The 18,083-nt window shown below is 37.5% G+C and overlaps 1 protein-coding gene across 1 annotated transcript in view; it reads right to left on the bottom strand.

Moving 5' to 3' along the window:
- The window catches only part of ZRANB3 (zinc finger RANBP2-type containing 3), a 201,156-nt gene that overhangs the window by 63,818 nt on the left and 119,255 nt on the right, over window positions 1-18,083 (bottom strand). Inside the window, exons 7-8 of the mRNA XM_056117723.1 lie at window positions 17,285-17,456; window positions 15,634-15,747 (exon numbers count right to left, since the gene is read on the bottom strand). Of these exons, the coding sequence (XP_055973698.1) occupies window positions 15,634-15,747; window positions 17,285-17,456 (286 nt within the window). The remainder of the gene's footprint in view (window positions 1-15,633; window positions 15,748-17,284; window positions 17,457-18,083) is intronic.

Genomic DNA, 18,083 nt, shown 5'->3' with positions numbered 1-18,083 from the left:
CGGGTATGACCTAAAAAGCAAAAAAAAAAAAAAAAAAGAAAAAGAAAAAGAAAAGAAAAGAAAAGAAAAAAATCTAGTATGAAACTGATTGATTCTTAAGTGGGAAAATGAAGGAGATGGAAAAAAAGAAGAGTTTTAACTTGTCACTGGGACAAGAAGGTTGTAGATTAAGGACACAGAAGAGAGCAGTGAGAGAGCAGCGGGAGAAACAAAGAAGTGTAAGGTAGAAAGGAGAAAATCCAGAAAGATCAGAAAGCTCACTTTTCTTAATAACTTGAATCTATGAGTGAGAAGCAACATAAAATAAATTAAATAAAAATAAAATTTAAGTGGATACATGTGTTAAATCAAAACATGAATGAAGTTCCTTAGCTCTTAAAAAAAACAAATCAGGATCTGGAAAGATTGCATATCCAGCATGTACAAGGCTCTGAATCAATTCCTCGCCCACATTCCTGCTCCAGAAAAAAACAAAACAGACAAACAAAAAAACATCACCAGGTACTGGGAAAGCCGAGTATTGGTTCTTATAGCCCCAGAGCCACTTGGACTACCCAGTGTGGTCAATTAATCCAAAACCAAAATGGTAGATACTTAAAAATTTTAGGAAAAGACAACAGCACATGTAAAGACAGACCACATTTAATTCTACTTCTTCTAATGTTAATAGTTAAATGATAGCAAATCACAGGTAGCAAAATTTCAGAGATCAACAGCAACAAAACTTTGAAGAAAAAAAGTAGATAGATGCTTAATAACTGATTGGTCAACAATACAGTTCCTAAGTTGACAGAACGGAAACCTGTCAGTGTGATTTACAAAGCAGTCATCTAAAAACCCTCAGGAATGCTGCCTCTTGAATGAAGATGGGGGGCTGGCTAAAAAGGAAAATCCAAAGAATATTTAAGTGGTAAATAGTTTTCTCTCTACCCATTTCACACAATAGATGATTTCCCTATTCATCCAGAGAACTCTTGAGAAGGTAAACAGAGGCCATGTAGGTGGAGGAAACCTAGCTGATAATAGGCTATCTGATAAAAAAAGAATGGAAGTAAAATATATGTTAGAAAATAAATGCTGATATCTGCCTTTCTCTCTTAGCCTTTTTGCTCCCAGAAATCCCTCCCCAACCCTCCTCCTCACAAAGACAAACAGGCTTATGGCATCTATATAGGGAGCAAAGAAATAATTCTGTACATTTCCAGGGAAGGGAGAAAAATATTTCACAAAATTAAAAAAAATTTAAACTTGTAATTCATTGAATACTTAACATCCATACTAAAAATTGAGAGAAATCTGTCACTGTCACTGTTCTCCCATTGTTCATCGATTTTCTCGAGCAGGCCCAGTAACGTCTCCATCGTGAGACTTTTGTTGTTACTGTGTTCGGCATATGGAATACATCACGGGTAGCTTGCCAGAGAGAAATCTATTTCTAAAAATTTATACCAAGCCAAATTAAAAATCAGGTATGAAAGGAGAATAAAGATATTTCAAGGGGCTGGAATGATACCACACAAGGTAGGGCATTTGCCTTGCATGCAGCCAACCCGAGTTCGATTCCCAGCATCCCATCTGGTCCCTCAAGCAACGCCAGGAGTAATTCCTGAGTGCACGAGCCAGGAGTAACGCCTGTGCATTGCCAGCTGTGACCCCCCCACCCCCCAAAAAAAGACCTTTCAAGTATGCAGTACAAATAATTGATGATACTAAAGTATGACACAAGGAATAATATAAATCAAGAAAAATACATACATACATACATACATACATATATATAATATATACATGGTGCTTAGGGATTAAAAATATGTACTTAAAAATCTACTAAAAATAGAAACTGGCTGCTCTGGGAATTAAGATTAGGAGACTGTAATATTCTGAAATAGCTGTTTCTCTTCATAAAATTATGACCACATGTAGCATTGGTATTAGCAAAAAATATTTAAAAGGGCTGGAGAGATAGCACAGCAGGTAGGGTGCTTTTCTTGCACACGGCCAACCCGGGTTCGATTCCCAGCATCGCATATGGTCCCCTGAGCACTACCAGGAGTAACTCCTGAGTGCAGAGCCAGGAGTAACCCCTGTGCATTGCCCGGGTGTGACCTTAAAAAAGCAAAAAAAAAAGAAAATTAAAACAAGGGTATTTCAGAATTGAAAACCACGTATATAAAAAATCTTGCAAAAAATATAAAATCATAAAACTATTTCTGCAAACTCCTATATATATGTATATATATATATATATGAATTTCCTAAACAACAGAAATTCATTACACAATTGAGACTGGAGGCTGTTAAGAACTTTGGCCTTGGATTTAAGTGCCTGAAAAAGTAGAAAGGAAGCACTCTCAAAAGAAGGAGTTATAAATTCTGAATGTGTTTCCATGGTAACAGAACCACTTTAATAAACTGCATGTTTGCCTAAAGAGCTATATTTACTGTGATAAGCTTTTCAAAAAGTACATGTCAAGATGCCGTATTTTTTAAGGTACTTTTATTTACCATCCACTGAAGACTTAGTATACAATCACCGCACCCAGACTCGGATGTGTTCCCTATCTCTGCATATGAAAGCTATTTCTGCCAGATGCCCCCCACCCTCCAACTGATATCACCCTCTCCCAACTCCCCATGACAATGAGAAATTACAAATGTCAAAGCTGAAGCTGTCTGCTCTCTACTTTTGATGATCCTGATTCAGGAAGGCTTCTGATTATAATTAATATTATAAAGTTTAATTACATAATGGAAAAAAATCAGCCGCGGGACTCATTATCACAGTTTTCATAGATATACTTGATCTTTTTTAGCTCAATAGAGCTCTTGCAAGGCGTATCAAAAAACACCAGAGAATGACCAGCAATTACCGATTCGAGAAAGTATGATGTTTCATGGTATACACACAAGGAGAATTGATGAAAGCTTACGAGCTTTTCATCGTCATCAGCCAGCAACTGTTGGCACAAAGATTTTGATGTTGTATGAACGTCATAATCCAACCACAACTTTTACACACTGTCTCACATGCGGCAATTTACAAAATTTCATATGACACCTTGCAGCTATTATACAACATTCACTGACCTACACAAATTTGACCTAATCACTTTGTGGAAAGTTGCCTGTTTCAGGACTGTTACTAGCACATCTACAAAGACTTGAGTTTCTAGCTTTTTTTTTTTGCTTTTTGGGTCACACCCAGCAATGCACAGGGTTACTCCTGGCTCATGCACTAAGGAATTACTCCTGGTGATGCTGGCAGTGCTCAGGGGACCATATGGGATGCTGGGAATTGAACGCAGTTGGCTGCATGCAAGGCAAATGCCCTACCCACTGTGCTATTGCTCCAGCACCTCTAACTTCTTTTTTCCCCTCACTGAAAAGTCACTTTCTGTAACTGCTTCTGTGCTTTCAAGTGAACAGAAAAATTCTGAACTTGCAGATTTTTGTTTGTTTTTGGACCACACCTGGCGATGCTCAGGGGTTACTCTTGGTTCTGCACCCAGGAACCATTTCTGGCGGTGCTCAGGGGACCACATGGGATCCTGGGGATTAAACCTGGGTCAGTTGCATGCAAGGCAAATGCCCTACCTGCTGTACTATTGCTATGGCCCCTTGACGGGAATCTTTTACATTTGTTCATAATCATAAAGAAATGCTTCACAAGTTAATTGTTCACTGGCAGACAAATTGTATTGCTTAGCCAGTACTGGAAAATGCAAGCCTTATTTCACTTGACTTACTCAAGGAAGCCTTGCCTGCTTGCAGGCTTTCTTTGTGCCTTCAGGCTCTTCACTACATTGCGTGACAATACTGTGAGCACTGCAGTGCTCTAATACCATGCAAGGCATCTGAAAATGTACTGAGAATGCAAGTGTGCTGAGAATTTCAGCCTCCTGACTTGTAGTCACACAGCTTAAAAGGAGACAAAAGTGCATCTATCTGCCTTTGGTGAATACATTGCTGCTTCCGTTTACCTTTTAAGCACCATAACAAACATGTAGCAATCACAAGAAAAGGCTATAAACCAATATTTTGGACTGAAAAACACAACTGGACTGAAAAATGACCATGATGTGGTGAATTATGGTAAGCTTTCAGCTTTTATTTAAATGATAAAAGGGAGAAAGAAAGAATGAAGAAAAACATCAAACCATACTGTTAAGGTTCTCACCTGGCCTCAATCTTGGCCTCGGAGCTTTCTCTGTTCTTGTAAGTCCTGCAGTCCTAACAAGAATCCTACTAGAGCCAGTTTATTGACAAAGTGTCATGATCTTTGATAACTAATTAAGGTCTTTCTCACGTCCCACTTTTGATGGTTTCTGTCCTAGTGTTTCCTTTAGCAAGAATCCTGTTAGGTGAATTTATAAAGATATTCTTACCCATATTGCCTGTTCTTAGTAATCTTCCATGAACTCCTTCACCTTTTTTGTTACCCGGAAATCCCTACCTGTCCTGTCCAGAATTGAGTGATCTCTCACTTCAACTGCAAGAGAGTTGATTCCTATTGCATTGACCTTAAAGTCTTCTTCCATTATTTTATCAAGTGTTAGAATAATGTTTTAAAGCAGAAGCAGAAGCAATGTAACTACAATATAAAACTTAAGTCCTCAACTGTCCTCAGTTTTTGTTTAGTTATCATGTAGCAGAAAGCAGTAGAAAGAAACTTTTAAACCTTCTTAATAAAAGGTGAAGTTCAATTAATTACCTAAGCAAGCCTAGCAGTAATACTCTCACTGCAAATAATCCTGACCATTAAGTCAAGAAGTCAGTTGGGAGTTTCAAAAGAAATCCTGACTGACAAAGAAGTCTTTAGAAAGCTTATTCTGTGTTGGATGTTACAGCCTGCTCTCAATACGGACAATCACAGGAGTCATCTTGAGGTCAATGGTAAATGAGGACAGACAGAGAAGGAAGACAGAGAATCTCAAATCTTTTAAAAGCAAAAACAGCTTTATTGAGACATAAATATTCATATGTCAGATGATGCACCTATTTAAAGAGTTTCAAGGCTTTTTTTATATTCACAATTTGTACAACCATCATGCACCCAATTTCAGAATATTTTCTGAAAAAAAAAAAAAAAGCCCTCACCTCAGCCATCATCCTCTAGAGTTCCTGCAACACCACCAAAGTCTAGGAAAACACAACTCATCTTTGGTCTCTGGAGTGGACAATCAAGGATGACATGTATAAATAGAATCGTATGATGTGCTCTGTGCGTGTCTGTGTGTGTGTGTGACTTCCTTAGTGGTACAATGTTTTTTATTTGTTGTTGTGTGTTTGTTTGTGCCTGAGGTCAAGCCCAGGGCCTCATACCCATGAGATAAGTGTTCTACCACTGAATTATGTCCCTGGCCCGCTAGTTTGATGCTTTTAATCCATGCTGTAGCATATCATTATTTAAATTCTTACTATCATATATAAGCTTAATGTAGGGATATGCCAATCTTATTTGACCATGAGTTTCTAGCCTCCCTGCCTCTCATTTTTATTCATTATCTAATTTAACTTATGTTCTTCTGTTTGTTTTTGGGTCACTCCCAGAGGAGCTTTGGGTCTACTTCCAGTTTGGTGTTTGGGGGGACTATGTGGTGCCAGGGATTGAATCCTGCCTGTTTAGTTCATGTTTAGTCCTTTGAGTTATCTCTCTGGCTCATACTTCATGTTATTTCATAGCAAACTTGTGATACTTTACTTTTTCTTTTTTCTTTTTTTTTTTTTTTGGTTTTCAGGCCACACTTAGTTGTGCTCAGGGTTTACCCTGGCTATGTGCTCAGGAATCACTTCTGGCAGGCCTAGGAGTCTATATGTGGTATTGGGGATGGAACCCAGGCCAGCAACATGCAAGACAAGAGCCCTAACCTGCTGTATTCTACTCTGACCTCAGTTGATTTACCTTTTATACTTTATAATAATCTTCTGTTGTAATTGCTTGTGTTTTTTGTTTGGGGGCAATACCCAGCTGTACTCAGGACTCACTCCATGGTCTGCAAAGTACTGTGGGGATATGGTTCTGGTGGCCCCCAGCACTGCTGGACCTGAGAAGCCTTACATGGCCGTGCCTAAGCGCTGACCGGTCCTACCTGCATAGCCAGACCACTACCAGGAATACTGTCAGGAGCCCATCAAAATAATAGTAAAGCATAGGCATGATTAAAGTTATTTAGTTATCATAACACATAGAATGTATAGCCTTAGTTCCGCTGTGGAGTGCTGGCCCAGAGTGGGAACTTGTGAGGATGGCGGTAAAGTGGCTGTCATCTGGTGGAGCTACTTGTAGCTCTCTGTGCTGTAGGTGGCGGCAGGGTTTAAATGTGTCTGACTAGGGCTCTTTGGGTCTATCTTGGCACCACCGAGGAGCTTGGATCCTGGAGTTGAGGAGCTGTTCTGGGTTCCCGCCAAAGGGCCTGGGCAAGGGGCGAGTACTGTCATTTCTTCCCTGGAACATCCCTCACTGCCCACAGCATATTATAGAGGAAAACCACCCTGAGCGCCAACTACTTGGAGACCAAGTATGGGGTTGTTTGTTCCCTGGTCAGGCTCTGCTGGGCTGGTGGCTGCAGCCCACTCAGAGGGCCAAGGCTGAAAATAGTAGCAGCCGTGGTCCCAGTCCTGGTCCCTGCTGGGGTCATTGTGCCATCACCAAGGGGGTCAAAGGGGTGCAGTGCCGTCAGTAGGTCAATCTGGACCGGTGGAGCGAGTACATTTGCAGTCTGATGGTGCCTTCTGGTTTCCTGATCAGACTCCAAAAACTCACAACCAAGTTTCTTGGGAAATTAAGCTGCCAAAAGTTAGGTATGTGGGAGCCACACCCATAATCCACCACTGCCTCAGCTGTACAAGTTCATTTACTGGCCTTGCTTCAGAGACTCATAATCTTGATGCATGCTGAAAAGAGACTCATAATGGCCTCTTAGCATCTGTATTGCAAACCATAACGCCCAAAAGCAGAGAGAGAGTAAGAAGGAAGGTACCTGTTGCAGAGGCAGGGGGTGGGATGAGGTAGGGCTGGTGGGAAGGATACTGGGAACACTGGTGGTGGAAAATGCACACTCGTGGAGGGATGGGTGTTCAATCATTGTATGACTAAAATTTCACCATGAAAGTTTGTAACTATATCTCATGGTGATTCAATAAAAAAAAATCTCTAAAGATATTAAAAGCCACAGTTAATCTCAGGCCTGTGCAAGGCTGAACAGACGAGGGTAGATTGGGGATGGGGGTGGAATAGTCCATTGCCCACCCAGAACCCCCGGCAACACTTGCTCTCACAACCCAAAATTGCAGCCATTCCCCTGGCTGGACTCCATTGTCTCAAGACAGACCTCACCGAGATATTAACCTGCTGAAAATTCTGGTATGTGGGTTTTGTGACTGAAATCTCCAGGTTTTCTCGTGGTCAGGATGAGCCACGTCCCCACACCTCCCTGCACTTCTAGAAGCCCTGGGAGTCATGTCCACACTCCAAAACTGCCACTTAGTTAAAAGAAAAAGCTACTCCACCGGATAAAAATCCTGAACACCCTGAACAAACACGATGACCTCATGGTACCTGTACTGCAAACCATAATGCAGAAAAGGAGAAAGAGAGAGAAAGAAGAAAGGTGTTTGCCAGAAACAGGCAGTTTGTATGTGTGTGTGTGTGGGGGGGGGGTGGAGATGGTGGGAGGGAATTTGGGGACACTGGTGATGGGAAATGTACACTGGTGGAGGAATGGAACATTGTATGAGTACAACCCAATCGTGAAAGGCTTTGTCATGGTCTATCTCACTGCAATTCAATTAAAAAAAAGAAAGAAAGAAAAAAGAATGTACAGACTTTTAAATCGTGTCTCCTTTATGCCTATGCAGAGATGCTGAAAAATCACTAATAATGAAATAGGGATTAACTTTAACCCATGGTCAATAGAAAATGCTAAATGTACTATTTTGTCCTGGTTGATTGATAGCTATGAGCATATACTCTGGAGACAGACTGTCTGGGTTCAAGTCTTGGCTCCATCAAGTATAATCTGAGAGTCTTTAAGCAAATCTTTAAAACTATACGTCAGTAGTATAGCCATATGCCAAAAACACAGGTTCAACAGAACTGAAAACATGAGATCTAAGTGGCAACCACTGAAACACTGTAATGTGCCTGGCAAGTGGACAGGTAGGGATGGAGTGGGGGTTGGAACGGGGAGGGAATCTGGCAACTCTGGTAGAGAGAAGTTGACACTGCTGGAGGGACTGGTGTTGGATTATTGTATGCCTAAAATGCAACTATCAGTAACTTTACAAATCATGGTTCTTAATAAAAATTAAACTGAAAAGAAAACTAAACTTCAGTTTCCCCATCTATAAAAAGGGATAAAACAGTACTAACACACCAAACCAGTGCTGAGAGCTAAGTGAATCAGTATAAAAAATATGCTTGGAATAGTGCTTGGCACATGATAAATGTTATAATGGTAAATATCTTTTTATTATTGCTATATCTCACCTATAAACTAAAAAAAAAATCAACCTCATCCTTTTCCACTTTCTCCAAAATTAGAACTGGTTCCTCTTGCCTCTCATACTTCCCAATGTCCAGAGAAAATAGAATTTATCACCTGAGAATCCTTTTATCATTCCATACTTTTACTCATCCTCACTTCCTTTCCTTTTATAACAGGAGAGGAATTTCTTAGGCAAATCCCTCCATCTGTGACTCCAAACTTAATCTTTCCTGCCAACCCCCACAAGTTATGCCACTCTTTCTTCGCCCATGGATATATCTTCATCTTTAAGGAGGCCAATCTCCATTCTACAAGGCCATCGACCTAACGTATTTCTTCTTTTTCAAATGATAGCTAAATAGTTTTCTTTTTCCCATCTTATTATTATTAACCATCTCCCTGTGAGGAACAGGGAGTTTAGAATGAGAGACATAAATTAAAAGAACGGAAAAGGTAATCTTCAGGCTTACAGTATCTCAATGCTTGTTTGCCAGGTAATACTGCAATGGCCTCATTCTACCTCACTCACTAGGGATTATAAATAGAATCCCCCCAGAGTTAAGGCGCTGAGGCAACAGAGCAAAAAGGAAACACACTGTGCGCATGGAAATGTGTTTCAAAGCAATTTGCCTTCTGGAAAGCTGCGAAGGCACTAAGGAATGCAACCACCCTCAATGTGACAGGAAAGTTTAAATTATGTGCTGGCTTGATCATTTTCATAGAAAAATTACTAGCATTTCTCTTCAAAGCTTTTCTCTAAATGTGAGATATTGTTGTAATATGCCCTAAAATAATAGAGATAGTTTAACCATACATACCACTTAAATCTGCTGTTTCCCTAAGAGGGTATTACGCTGATTCTAAAGCTACAGATTCTGTTCATTTTCATCACTGCAGTTTTAGTGACTATTACAAAGCAATAAACATAATGACTGAGAAGAAGAAAAGTAACTCTAATTATCTGAGATCCTTCACTAATTGGCTTTTTTAAAAAAACAGCATCTTTAATTATTTTTACGTTCATTTCCTTTGTTTAGTGGTTATCATTATTATTTAATGCTTATTATCATTATTAAACTTTCTATCATTAAGAAATTTCTGAAAAATGGTAATAATGCAATAATAAAACTAAGGAGATAATCACAAACTATATAATAATCGCAAACTTATATAGCCTCTACCCTCCTAAGAAGCATGCATACTTAAATCAAAAGGCAGACCAACATAAATGCATATAAACCCAAGCAGGAAATCAGTCAATTATATAAGTGAGTAGTAGAGCACTATATAGGTTTAAAAGTATAACCTAGTTTGTTGACGTGACCTAATTTGAAGCACTGGTACTGTCTTTCTATCTGCCTAGAGGACAGTGTAGAATAGGAGAAAAAGCAGAAAAAAGATTAGAGCAGAGGAAGACATGCATTTTGAAAAAAGGCTATAAAACCTGGGTGAAAACCCATTTGTCTGAAAAACTTTAGCCATATATTCACCTATAGCAAATGATGAGGACAGAGGACACTAAGACTGCCAACTGATCCCTAACCACAAATAATGAAGTGTTCAAATAATCATATAAATAAATATAAGAAGCTTCCTCAGAAAGATGTGACAGAACAAAATTTACATTCTGTACATTATTTAGTATGAAATTATAGCCTATTAAAAGTAAAATACCACAAAATAAGAAAAAGTTTGTTTGACCTTAATTGTTAATTAAGTACATCGCCCTAAAATAGCGTATCTAATACATAACTATATACTCATGTATTTACTTGGAAACTCATATGGAATCTTTTTTCTTGGGGTGAAGATGACATACACAGCAGTGCTCAGGGCTTATTCCCGACTCTGTGCTCAGGGATCACTCCTGGCAGTACTCAGTGGACCATATGAGGTGAGAGGAACTGAACAGGGTTGGCCACATGACAACATAGCAGGGGAATCCACTAGATCCTGGGTTCACCATGCATGATCCTTGCACATATAGTAGGGACTTAATTAAGTATCTGCTGAATTAACCAGGAAAACACTTAGCCTAAGGAAAGCTTTAACACCAGTAGGCAGAAAACACAGTCAAATTATGAAGTGTGGTATTTATAAAATTCATTTACAAATTGCACTGGAAGAACTCAGAAGCAATATTTTCACATAAAACAATATTAAACTACCTACCCATCTTGAAGTCAATTTTGCTTATAACATAGGTTAATTGTTTTATTTACATTCATGGCAGAGTCTAATTACTAGATATCAAAAACATTTCTGGGGGGAATATATTAAGAATTCCAGTTTGGTGTAGTCATTTCTGACTGTAGTCCAGGAATAAAAATATGTAGTTACAATCTACAGAAGTGGTTGAGGATGGAGGTTCTAATAAGGAAGGAATAACAGAGGTCTAAAAATTGAGGAATTAGCATGTCAAAGATTAGTCTTCTGCTGTAATTAATTGCTGGGACCAAGTTCCAATTGGAAACAATTGATCCCATCAAAAAATGGGGAGAAAAATTGAACAGAAGCTTCCTCAGAAAAGAAATACAAATAGACAAAAGGCACATGAAAAAATGCTCTACATTGTTAATCATCAGGGAGAGACAAATGAAAACAACAATGAGATATCATCTCATACCACAGAGACTGGCACACATCAAAAAGAACAAGAACAACCACTGCTGGCGAGGACGTGGGGAGAAAGGGAATGCTGGTGGGAATGCTGACTGATCCAGTCTTTTTGGAAAATAATATGGACATGCCTTCAAAAACTAGAAATTGGGCTTCCATATGGACCCAGAAATACCACTTCTGGGAATATATCCATAGGGTGCAAAAATGTACAGTAGAAATGACATCCACTCCTGTATGTTCATTGCAGCACTGTTCACAATAGCCAGAATCTGAAAACAACCCAAGTGCCCGAGAACAGATGACCGGTTAAAGAAACTTTTGTATACCTACACAATGGAATATGATACAGCTGTTAGGAAAGATGAAGTCATGAAATTTGCTTATAAGTGGATGGACATGGAGAGTATCATGCCAAATGACATGAGTGAGAAAGAGAGGACAAAGAACGACTGCACTCATTCGTGGAATATAAAATAATATAATATGAGATACTCAAGGACAGTAGACACTAGTGCCAGGAATATTGTTCCATAGTTGGAAGCCTGCCTCATGAGCTGGGAGAGAAGGCAGCTGGAACAGGGAAGGGATCACTAAGTCAATGATAGTTGGAGGGATTGCTCAGGATGGGAGATGTATACTGAAAGTAGATAAAGGACCAAATGTGCTAGCCTTTCAGTATCTGTATTGTAAACCATAATGCCCCAAAGTAGAGAGAGTATGAGGGAAATTGTTTGCCATAGAGGCAGGGGGTGGGTTGGGATGGGGGGTGAAACTGGGGACACTGGAGGTGGAAAATGTGCACTGGAAGAGGGACTGATTATTGTATGGCTGAAACTGAACCATGAAAGCTTTGTAATTGTATCTCATGGTGATTTAATTTAAAAAAAAGAAAGAAAAAAGAAAACAATTGAAATATTTTTAAAATCTCCTTTCTTTTCCTACAGAAACTTTGGAACTATATGGCAGGTTCCAAATGACTACCCACAATCTGACTTCTAATTTGGGTTTCTTACCAGAGATAGGAAATTATCTGGAAGGTTTTCATGTATATTATTTTCCCTTAAGCAAGCATTCTGTAGTCAGTATTAAGTACAAAGAAAACTGAAAAGCAAGCAAACAACAACAAAAGATAGCTATTAACTCTAGGGAAAACAATAGTTGTCAAGGGGAGAAATATAATTACAGCTCAACTGTGAAACCTGGTTTTTTTTGGGGGGGGGGTCACACTTAGTGGTGTTCAAGACTTACTCTTGGCTCTGTGCTCAGGGGTCTATATGCCAGGAATGCCAGGAATCAAACCTGTGCAAGGCAAGTGCTCTACCTGCTGCAACTATCACTCCAACCTTTGAACTGTGAAACTTTTGGGGGTTTTGTTGTTGTTGTTTTGGGACCATATACAGCAATGCTCAGGGGTTGCTCCTGGCTCTACACTCAGGAATTACTCCGGGAGGGTACTCAGAGGATCTTATGAAATGCTGGGGATAGAAGGCAGGTCAACTGAGAGCAAGGAAAATGCCTTACCCTCTATACTATCTCCCCAGTTCAACTGAGAAACTTTTAACAAAGTTGTTGTATTACAAACAATGAACACTGATAAAACTAAAAGTTATAATCAAATGGAAATTATGATATGGGAAATGGAGCAAATATATTTTACAATGTTTGTAAAATATACCGCAAATATTTCCTTCCAATTAATATATTTTTATTTTTATGGGTTTCCTTCTGGTGGGGGTGCTTAAGAACTCTTTTTTATAACACCACAAATTGGTTTCTTTTTTTTTTTCTTTTTTGGGTCACACCCACTAATGCTCAGAAGTAATTCCTGAGCACAGATCCAGGAGAGAACCTTGAGCATCACTGGGTGTAACCGAGATAGCATCCTCTCCACCAAAGCACTAGTTTTGTTGAATGTGTTCCAGGGTTGATCTTGATTAGTAAAATTATAAAAAAACATTTTAAACACTTCGATTTCCAATTTTTTTCACTGTTAATATACAGAAATAAGAAGGGTCAGAAAGATGTCTCAATGGGCTAAGAACAGTCTGTGCATGCTGGAGGTGTGGGTTCCATCTCCAGTATCACACTGCCCCGAGCACTGCCAGGGGTGATTCCTGAGCACAAAGTTGGCACAGTCTGTGAGCACTATTTCCCTCACAGCAAAATTAGTTTTTTGAAAAAATGGACATAAATCCTGAGACGTTGGTAGACTTGCTCATTTCAAGTACTTCAAAAAGTGTAGATAATCTATATAGAAAATTATAATTATTGATGATCTAATTATAGATAATCTAATAAAAATTACATTGTCTGTGAAGACAAACAATTTTACTTATTTCCTTCAAACTGCATATCTTTTATTTACTTTCCTAGTCAAACTATAGTTAAAAGAACAATGTTGAACTGAACAGAGTGAAAAAAAGTTGTAAGAACGGACCCTCTGATCCTATGTGTCAGAGTGTTTGTTCTTTGAGCCTGCAGTACATCAATTGTACGTTTTTCTTAAATGCCTTTTATTAAGAGAAAAAAGACCTTTTCTATTTCAAGTTAGCTGAAAAGTTTTATCATGAACAGATATTGAATACTGTCAAATTCTTTCATTGGGTTAATCATTTAGTTTTCAGTATTTACATTGTTAATGAAGTGAATTACAGTAATTAATCCAAAGTTCATGTAAAAGCTTATATTACCAGTACGAACACTTACATATAGGGTTTGATTTGCTAATATTTACTTGAAAATCCTCACATTTATGAAGGACGCGGAACTATAGTTTTCTTATGATATGCCTGTCTGGTCTTGGTATGAGGTAATCTGGGCTTCATAAAAATATCTGGAAAATACCTTAAAAATATCTTAATATTTAATAATAATATCTTAAAATATCTTAAAAATATTTTAGTCATTGGTTTCAAATATTAGAGATGTATTTAGGACTATCATGTCTTCTTGGTGAACTGTCACCTTTATTATCATGTAAATATCCTCCTGAACTCTAGTAATATCCATTGTTTTGATTCGATATTAATAAATTTACTTACATATTCTTTTGTGTGATATAGCTTTTTCACCTACTTATTTTTAAACTTTATCATGTTTAACTTCCAGTTTTTTTACAGCTATTAAATGATTAATTTAATGTGACATTATACTTTGATTTATGGATTTTGATGATTAACATTTAATGTTGTTACTGATATAACTGGATTTAAATCTAATATCTTTCTAGTTGTTATTCTTTGTTCTTTTAATTCCTTTCTCTATTCTTCTGTATTAATTTAAAAATTTTTTATTACATTATTGTGTCCCATTACACATATATTTAAAAATTGCTGTTTGGGTTTTTTTTTTTAGCCACAACTGGTAGTAGTGCTCAGGAATTATTTCTGGCTCTGCACTCAGAGATCATTCCTGGGGGGGTAGAGTACCATGTGTGGTAACAGGAATTAAACCCAGGTTGGCTGTGAGCAAGGCAAAAACCCTACCTGTTATACTGAAATGAGTATTTTATTGTATGGATGTATACAATTTGTCTGAAGAATATCTGAGTTGTTTTCAAGTTTCTAGCTGTATAAGTAAATGCCTATAATGGTCCTTGTATAAACCGAAGCTTTTATTCCTCTACTATGTTCTTTACATACTGCATATGAGAGAGATCATTCTGTCTGTTGATGAGAGATTTACAAATTACTTATATGCTTATTTTATAATTTTTAGTGAATGCTGAGTAAACAGTACAGAGGTAGTGCAATGCTATACCCAGGAATGGGCTTGCTTCTTTTCATGTCAGAGTGACAATACAGTGACAAGTGAAACCTTGTCTTATTTTTTTGAAATGAAATAGTTACCTACAGAAATATGTGAGGAGATAGAGGAAAAAGATAAAAACATGTTCAAGAGAGAATAAAACTTCTGATGAGGGGAAAAAGCCTTGAGTACATAGTTTCTCGCTGTAACAGAGCATGTTACCAAAAGTGGAAAGGAATGACATTCATTAGAATGTTTAAGTACTACCATGTTGTTAAAAACACAGCAACGGCAATGTGTGATGAGTCTACTTAACAGTCATGCTGTGATAAAAAATCTCTAATACCTTATCTTTCGCACTTTTAGGCAAACAGAACGTGAGGACATGCAGGGAGCTAAAAACATAATACTAATTAAAAATGATTGACTTGAATAAAAAAAGATTATGTGTAACAATTATGCAGTAAGTCCATGGAAAAGGTTGATAGCAAAGATGAGTATAATCATATCCTTTAAATGAGAAAATGTAAAAAGTACATTACCTTTCCTCACCCGTATATACCAATATTAGAAAGGATCAATATATGGACAGGTTTAATGGTAATCATCAAATTGCTATTTACTTTAAATATGTCTGAATTATTTTTATGAAACTTAAAAAATAAAATGGCAATGGTATTTGCTCTGGAAGAAAGTAAACTGTTTAAATAAAACCAGTAAAATATGTTAAGTGATTTGTATGCAGACAAACACTGATGGATGACCCAACAATAAATACCTTGGCAATAGCAGTTTGTTTAAACATTCGTGTAATCAGTCCCATGATAGTCTCAGCAGCAGAACTTGGAGCTCTCATTAATTTTTCCCACTCTTCAAAACTGGCATTCAACTCCTATATAAAAGAGAAAGTTTAAAAGTGAAGCAAAAAGGACAGAAAATGCAATTTTGTTTATATTCTTTTTAATATAAAAACTATTTCAAAATCTCCCAAAATGCCAACATGTTCATTCAAAGATTTGAATCAAAAAGCAAGGTCCAGGGAGATAGTTCGAAGGACTACAGTGCATGTTTTGCATGAGGGAATCCTGAGTTTGTTCCTTGTCACCTCTAGGTTTCCTGAGAAACCACTGGGCATGGTCCAAAAAAACAATAAGGAGATCAGTCACATGATTGTGCTAATGACAGATACCAGTGCCAAGCTGTGGGTCTCTGAGAAGCAATCAATAAGAATTGCAGTATCCTCTTACACAAAAATATTTTGTAAAGTACAAATAAAAATTTAAACAAGGTAATAAAAAATATATGGTAAAAATGTTTTATTAAAATACTTTATTTTAAAAACATAAAGGTGGGGGTCTGGAGCAATAGCACAGCGGGTAGGGCGTTTGCCTTGCACGCAGCCAACATGGCCGACCCAGGTTCCATTCCCAGCATCCCATATGGTCCCCTGAGCACCGCCAGGAGTAATTCCTGAGTGCATGAGCTAGGAGTGACCCCTGAGCATCGCCGGGAGTGACCCAAAAAGAAAATAAATAAATAAATAAATAAATAAAAACATAAAGATGGAATATTAGATTAAAATGATATTGTTTTATATTTACTCTTTTTGTTCCTAACGCTAAAATAATGAAATTGGTTCATTTTTGTATCAATTATATAATGTTTGGGGTTGGAGAGATACTATTAGGATTAAGGTGCTTACGTTGCATGAAGCTGATCCTGCTATGATCCCTAGTACCAATACATATAATCCACAGAACCCTGCCTAGACTAACCCCTGAGCATCACTGGATCTGGTTCAACATTCCATGTCCCCACTCGTATCCAAATACTCCCTATAATGTTTGTAGTCTACAAAATGCTTACCTAAGATAGTCATGCCCAGAGTTGAAGAAATTTGAGAAAATACATAAGCACTTTACTCACCAAAAAGCAAACATAAAAAGGAATAGGTAAAATAAAATTTGGCTTTCTAATATTTTGAACTTCATATTTTATAACATGCTCAGAGAATTTTAAGATTTCAAGAACAAGGCTACATTCAAGTTATTCTGAAATGTAAGTATTCATACTTAAAAAAAAAATCTTAGAGCAAAAAAATAACTTCCCTTGCTAATTATTGGACTTCACATCCTACAATTAAAATTCTTAATACTAATTCTTTGTTGAAATAGTACTTTATTCTATACTCAGCAGAAATATTTTTTAATCTCTAGCATATTGAATCTTCTCATATTATTTGATGACTAAAGCTAAATCCTTCTCCTCTACACTTGAAATGATACAAAGCCAATTTTAATTCTCTATTAATTAAACCTATTTTAAGAAAGTGGATGCTGCCTTCTGTGAAATATGAAAAATGTACAATCTTTCATAACATAATTGAAAATGGTTTAAAATAAGACTTTCAATCAAGAAAAGGTTCTCACCTTAGCGGCTGCTGCTGGAACATCAAATGGAATACGCTGTCTGATTTTGGGGGGCAGCTGGGTTAAAACTTCAGTCTTTAATCTTCTAATCATTATGTCGCTTAATAGCTGATGAAGTTCATTAAGATTTGATGCCCCTCGACAATCCCACTGAGACCTTTTACCAAAATATCTGTTAATATGAAAAGAAAATAAGTAGCAGAACTAAATGCTAAAGAAAAGCACTGTATTTTTTTTTTTGAAAAATAAGGACCATGAAGCTGCTTTTTAAAAAACTGTTCCTATAAATGTAAATAAGTTGCAAAAGGCTCAGCCCTGAGAAATAGTAATGAAAAGAGTATCCAGTACTCCAAGGTCTGGAAAATGTTAGCATATTGAATCTTCTCATATTATTTGATGACTAAATTCTGAAGTTGTATTGTAAGCTATGTCTTTTACATAGTTTACCTTAAAGCAATGTCCTTTCTGTATGGACAAAGAAAGACAGTTAATATTACACTTTTGTAACTTGGGAGTTGATTGACTCCAAATAATATTTACTCCTGGGCATCTGCTTTCTTGACTCTGTTGCCCTTAGTTCCTAGCACCTCAAAAGCAGGGTCCTGACGAGGGACTGAATGGACCCAGGGCAAGATGTGAGCTACCCTGGCATCGAAATGGGCCAGGTCAAAGCACCACAATACTCAACTATAAGTTGAGGGCATAATCATGGACAAATGCTAAATCATGATCTAAAAGTAATGACGAGATTAGGACCTTGCTGGGGTTAGGGAGACTAACCTGGCCTGAGAACTTCAGT

Source organism: Sorex fumeus, unplaced genomic scaffold, assembly GCF_029834395.1.
Source record: "Sorex fumeus unplaced genomic scaffold, SorFum_2.1 ptg000035l, whole genome shotgun sequence".
NCBI lineage: Eukaryota > Metazoa > Chordata > Mammalia > Eulipotyphla > Soricidae > Sorex > Sorex fumeus.
Note: the sequence above shows the minus strand (reverse complement) of the source record. Positions and strands in the feature narration are given on the sequence as shown.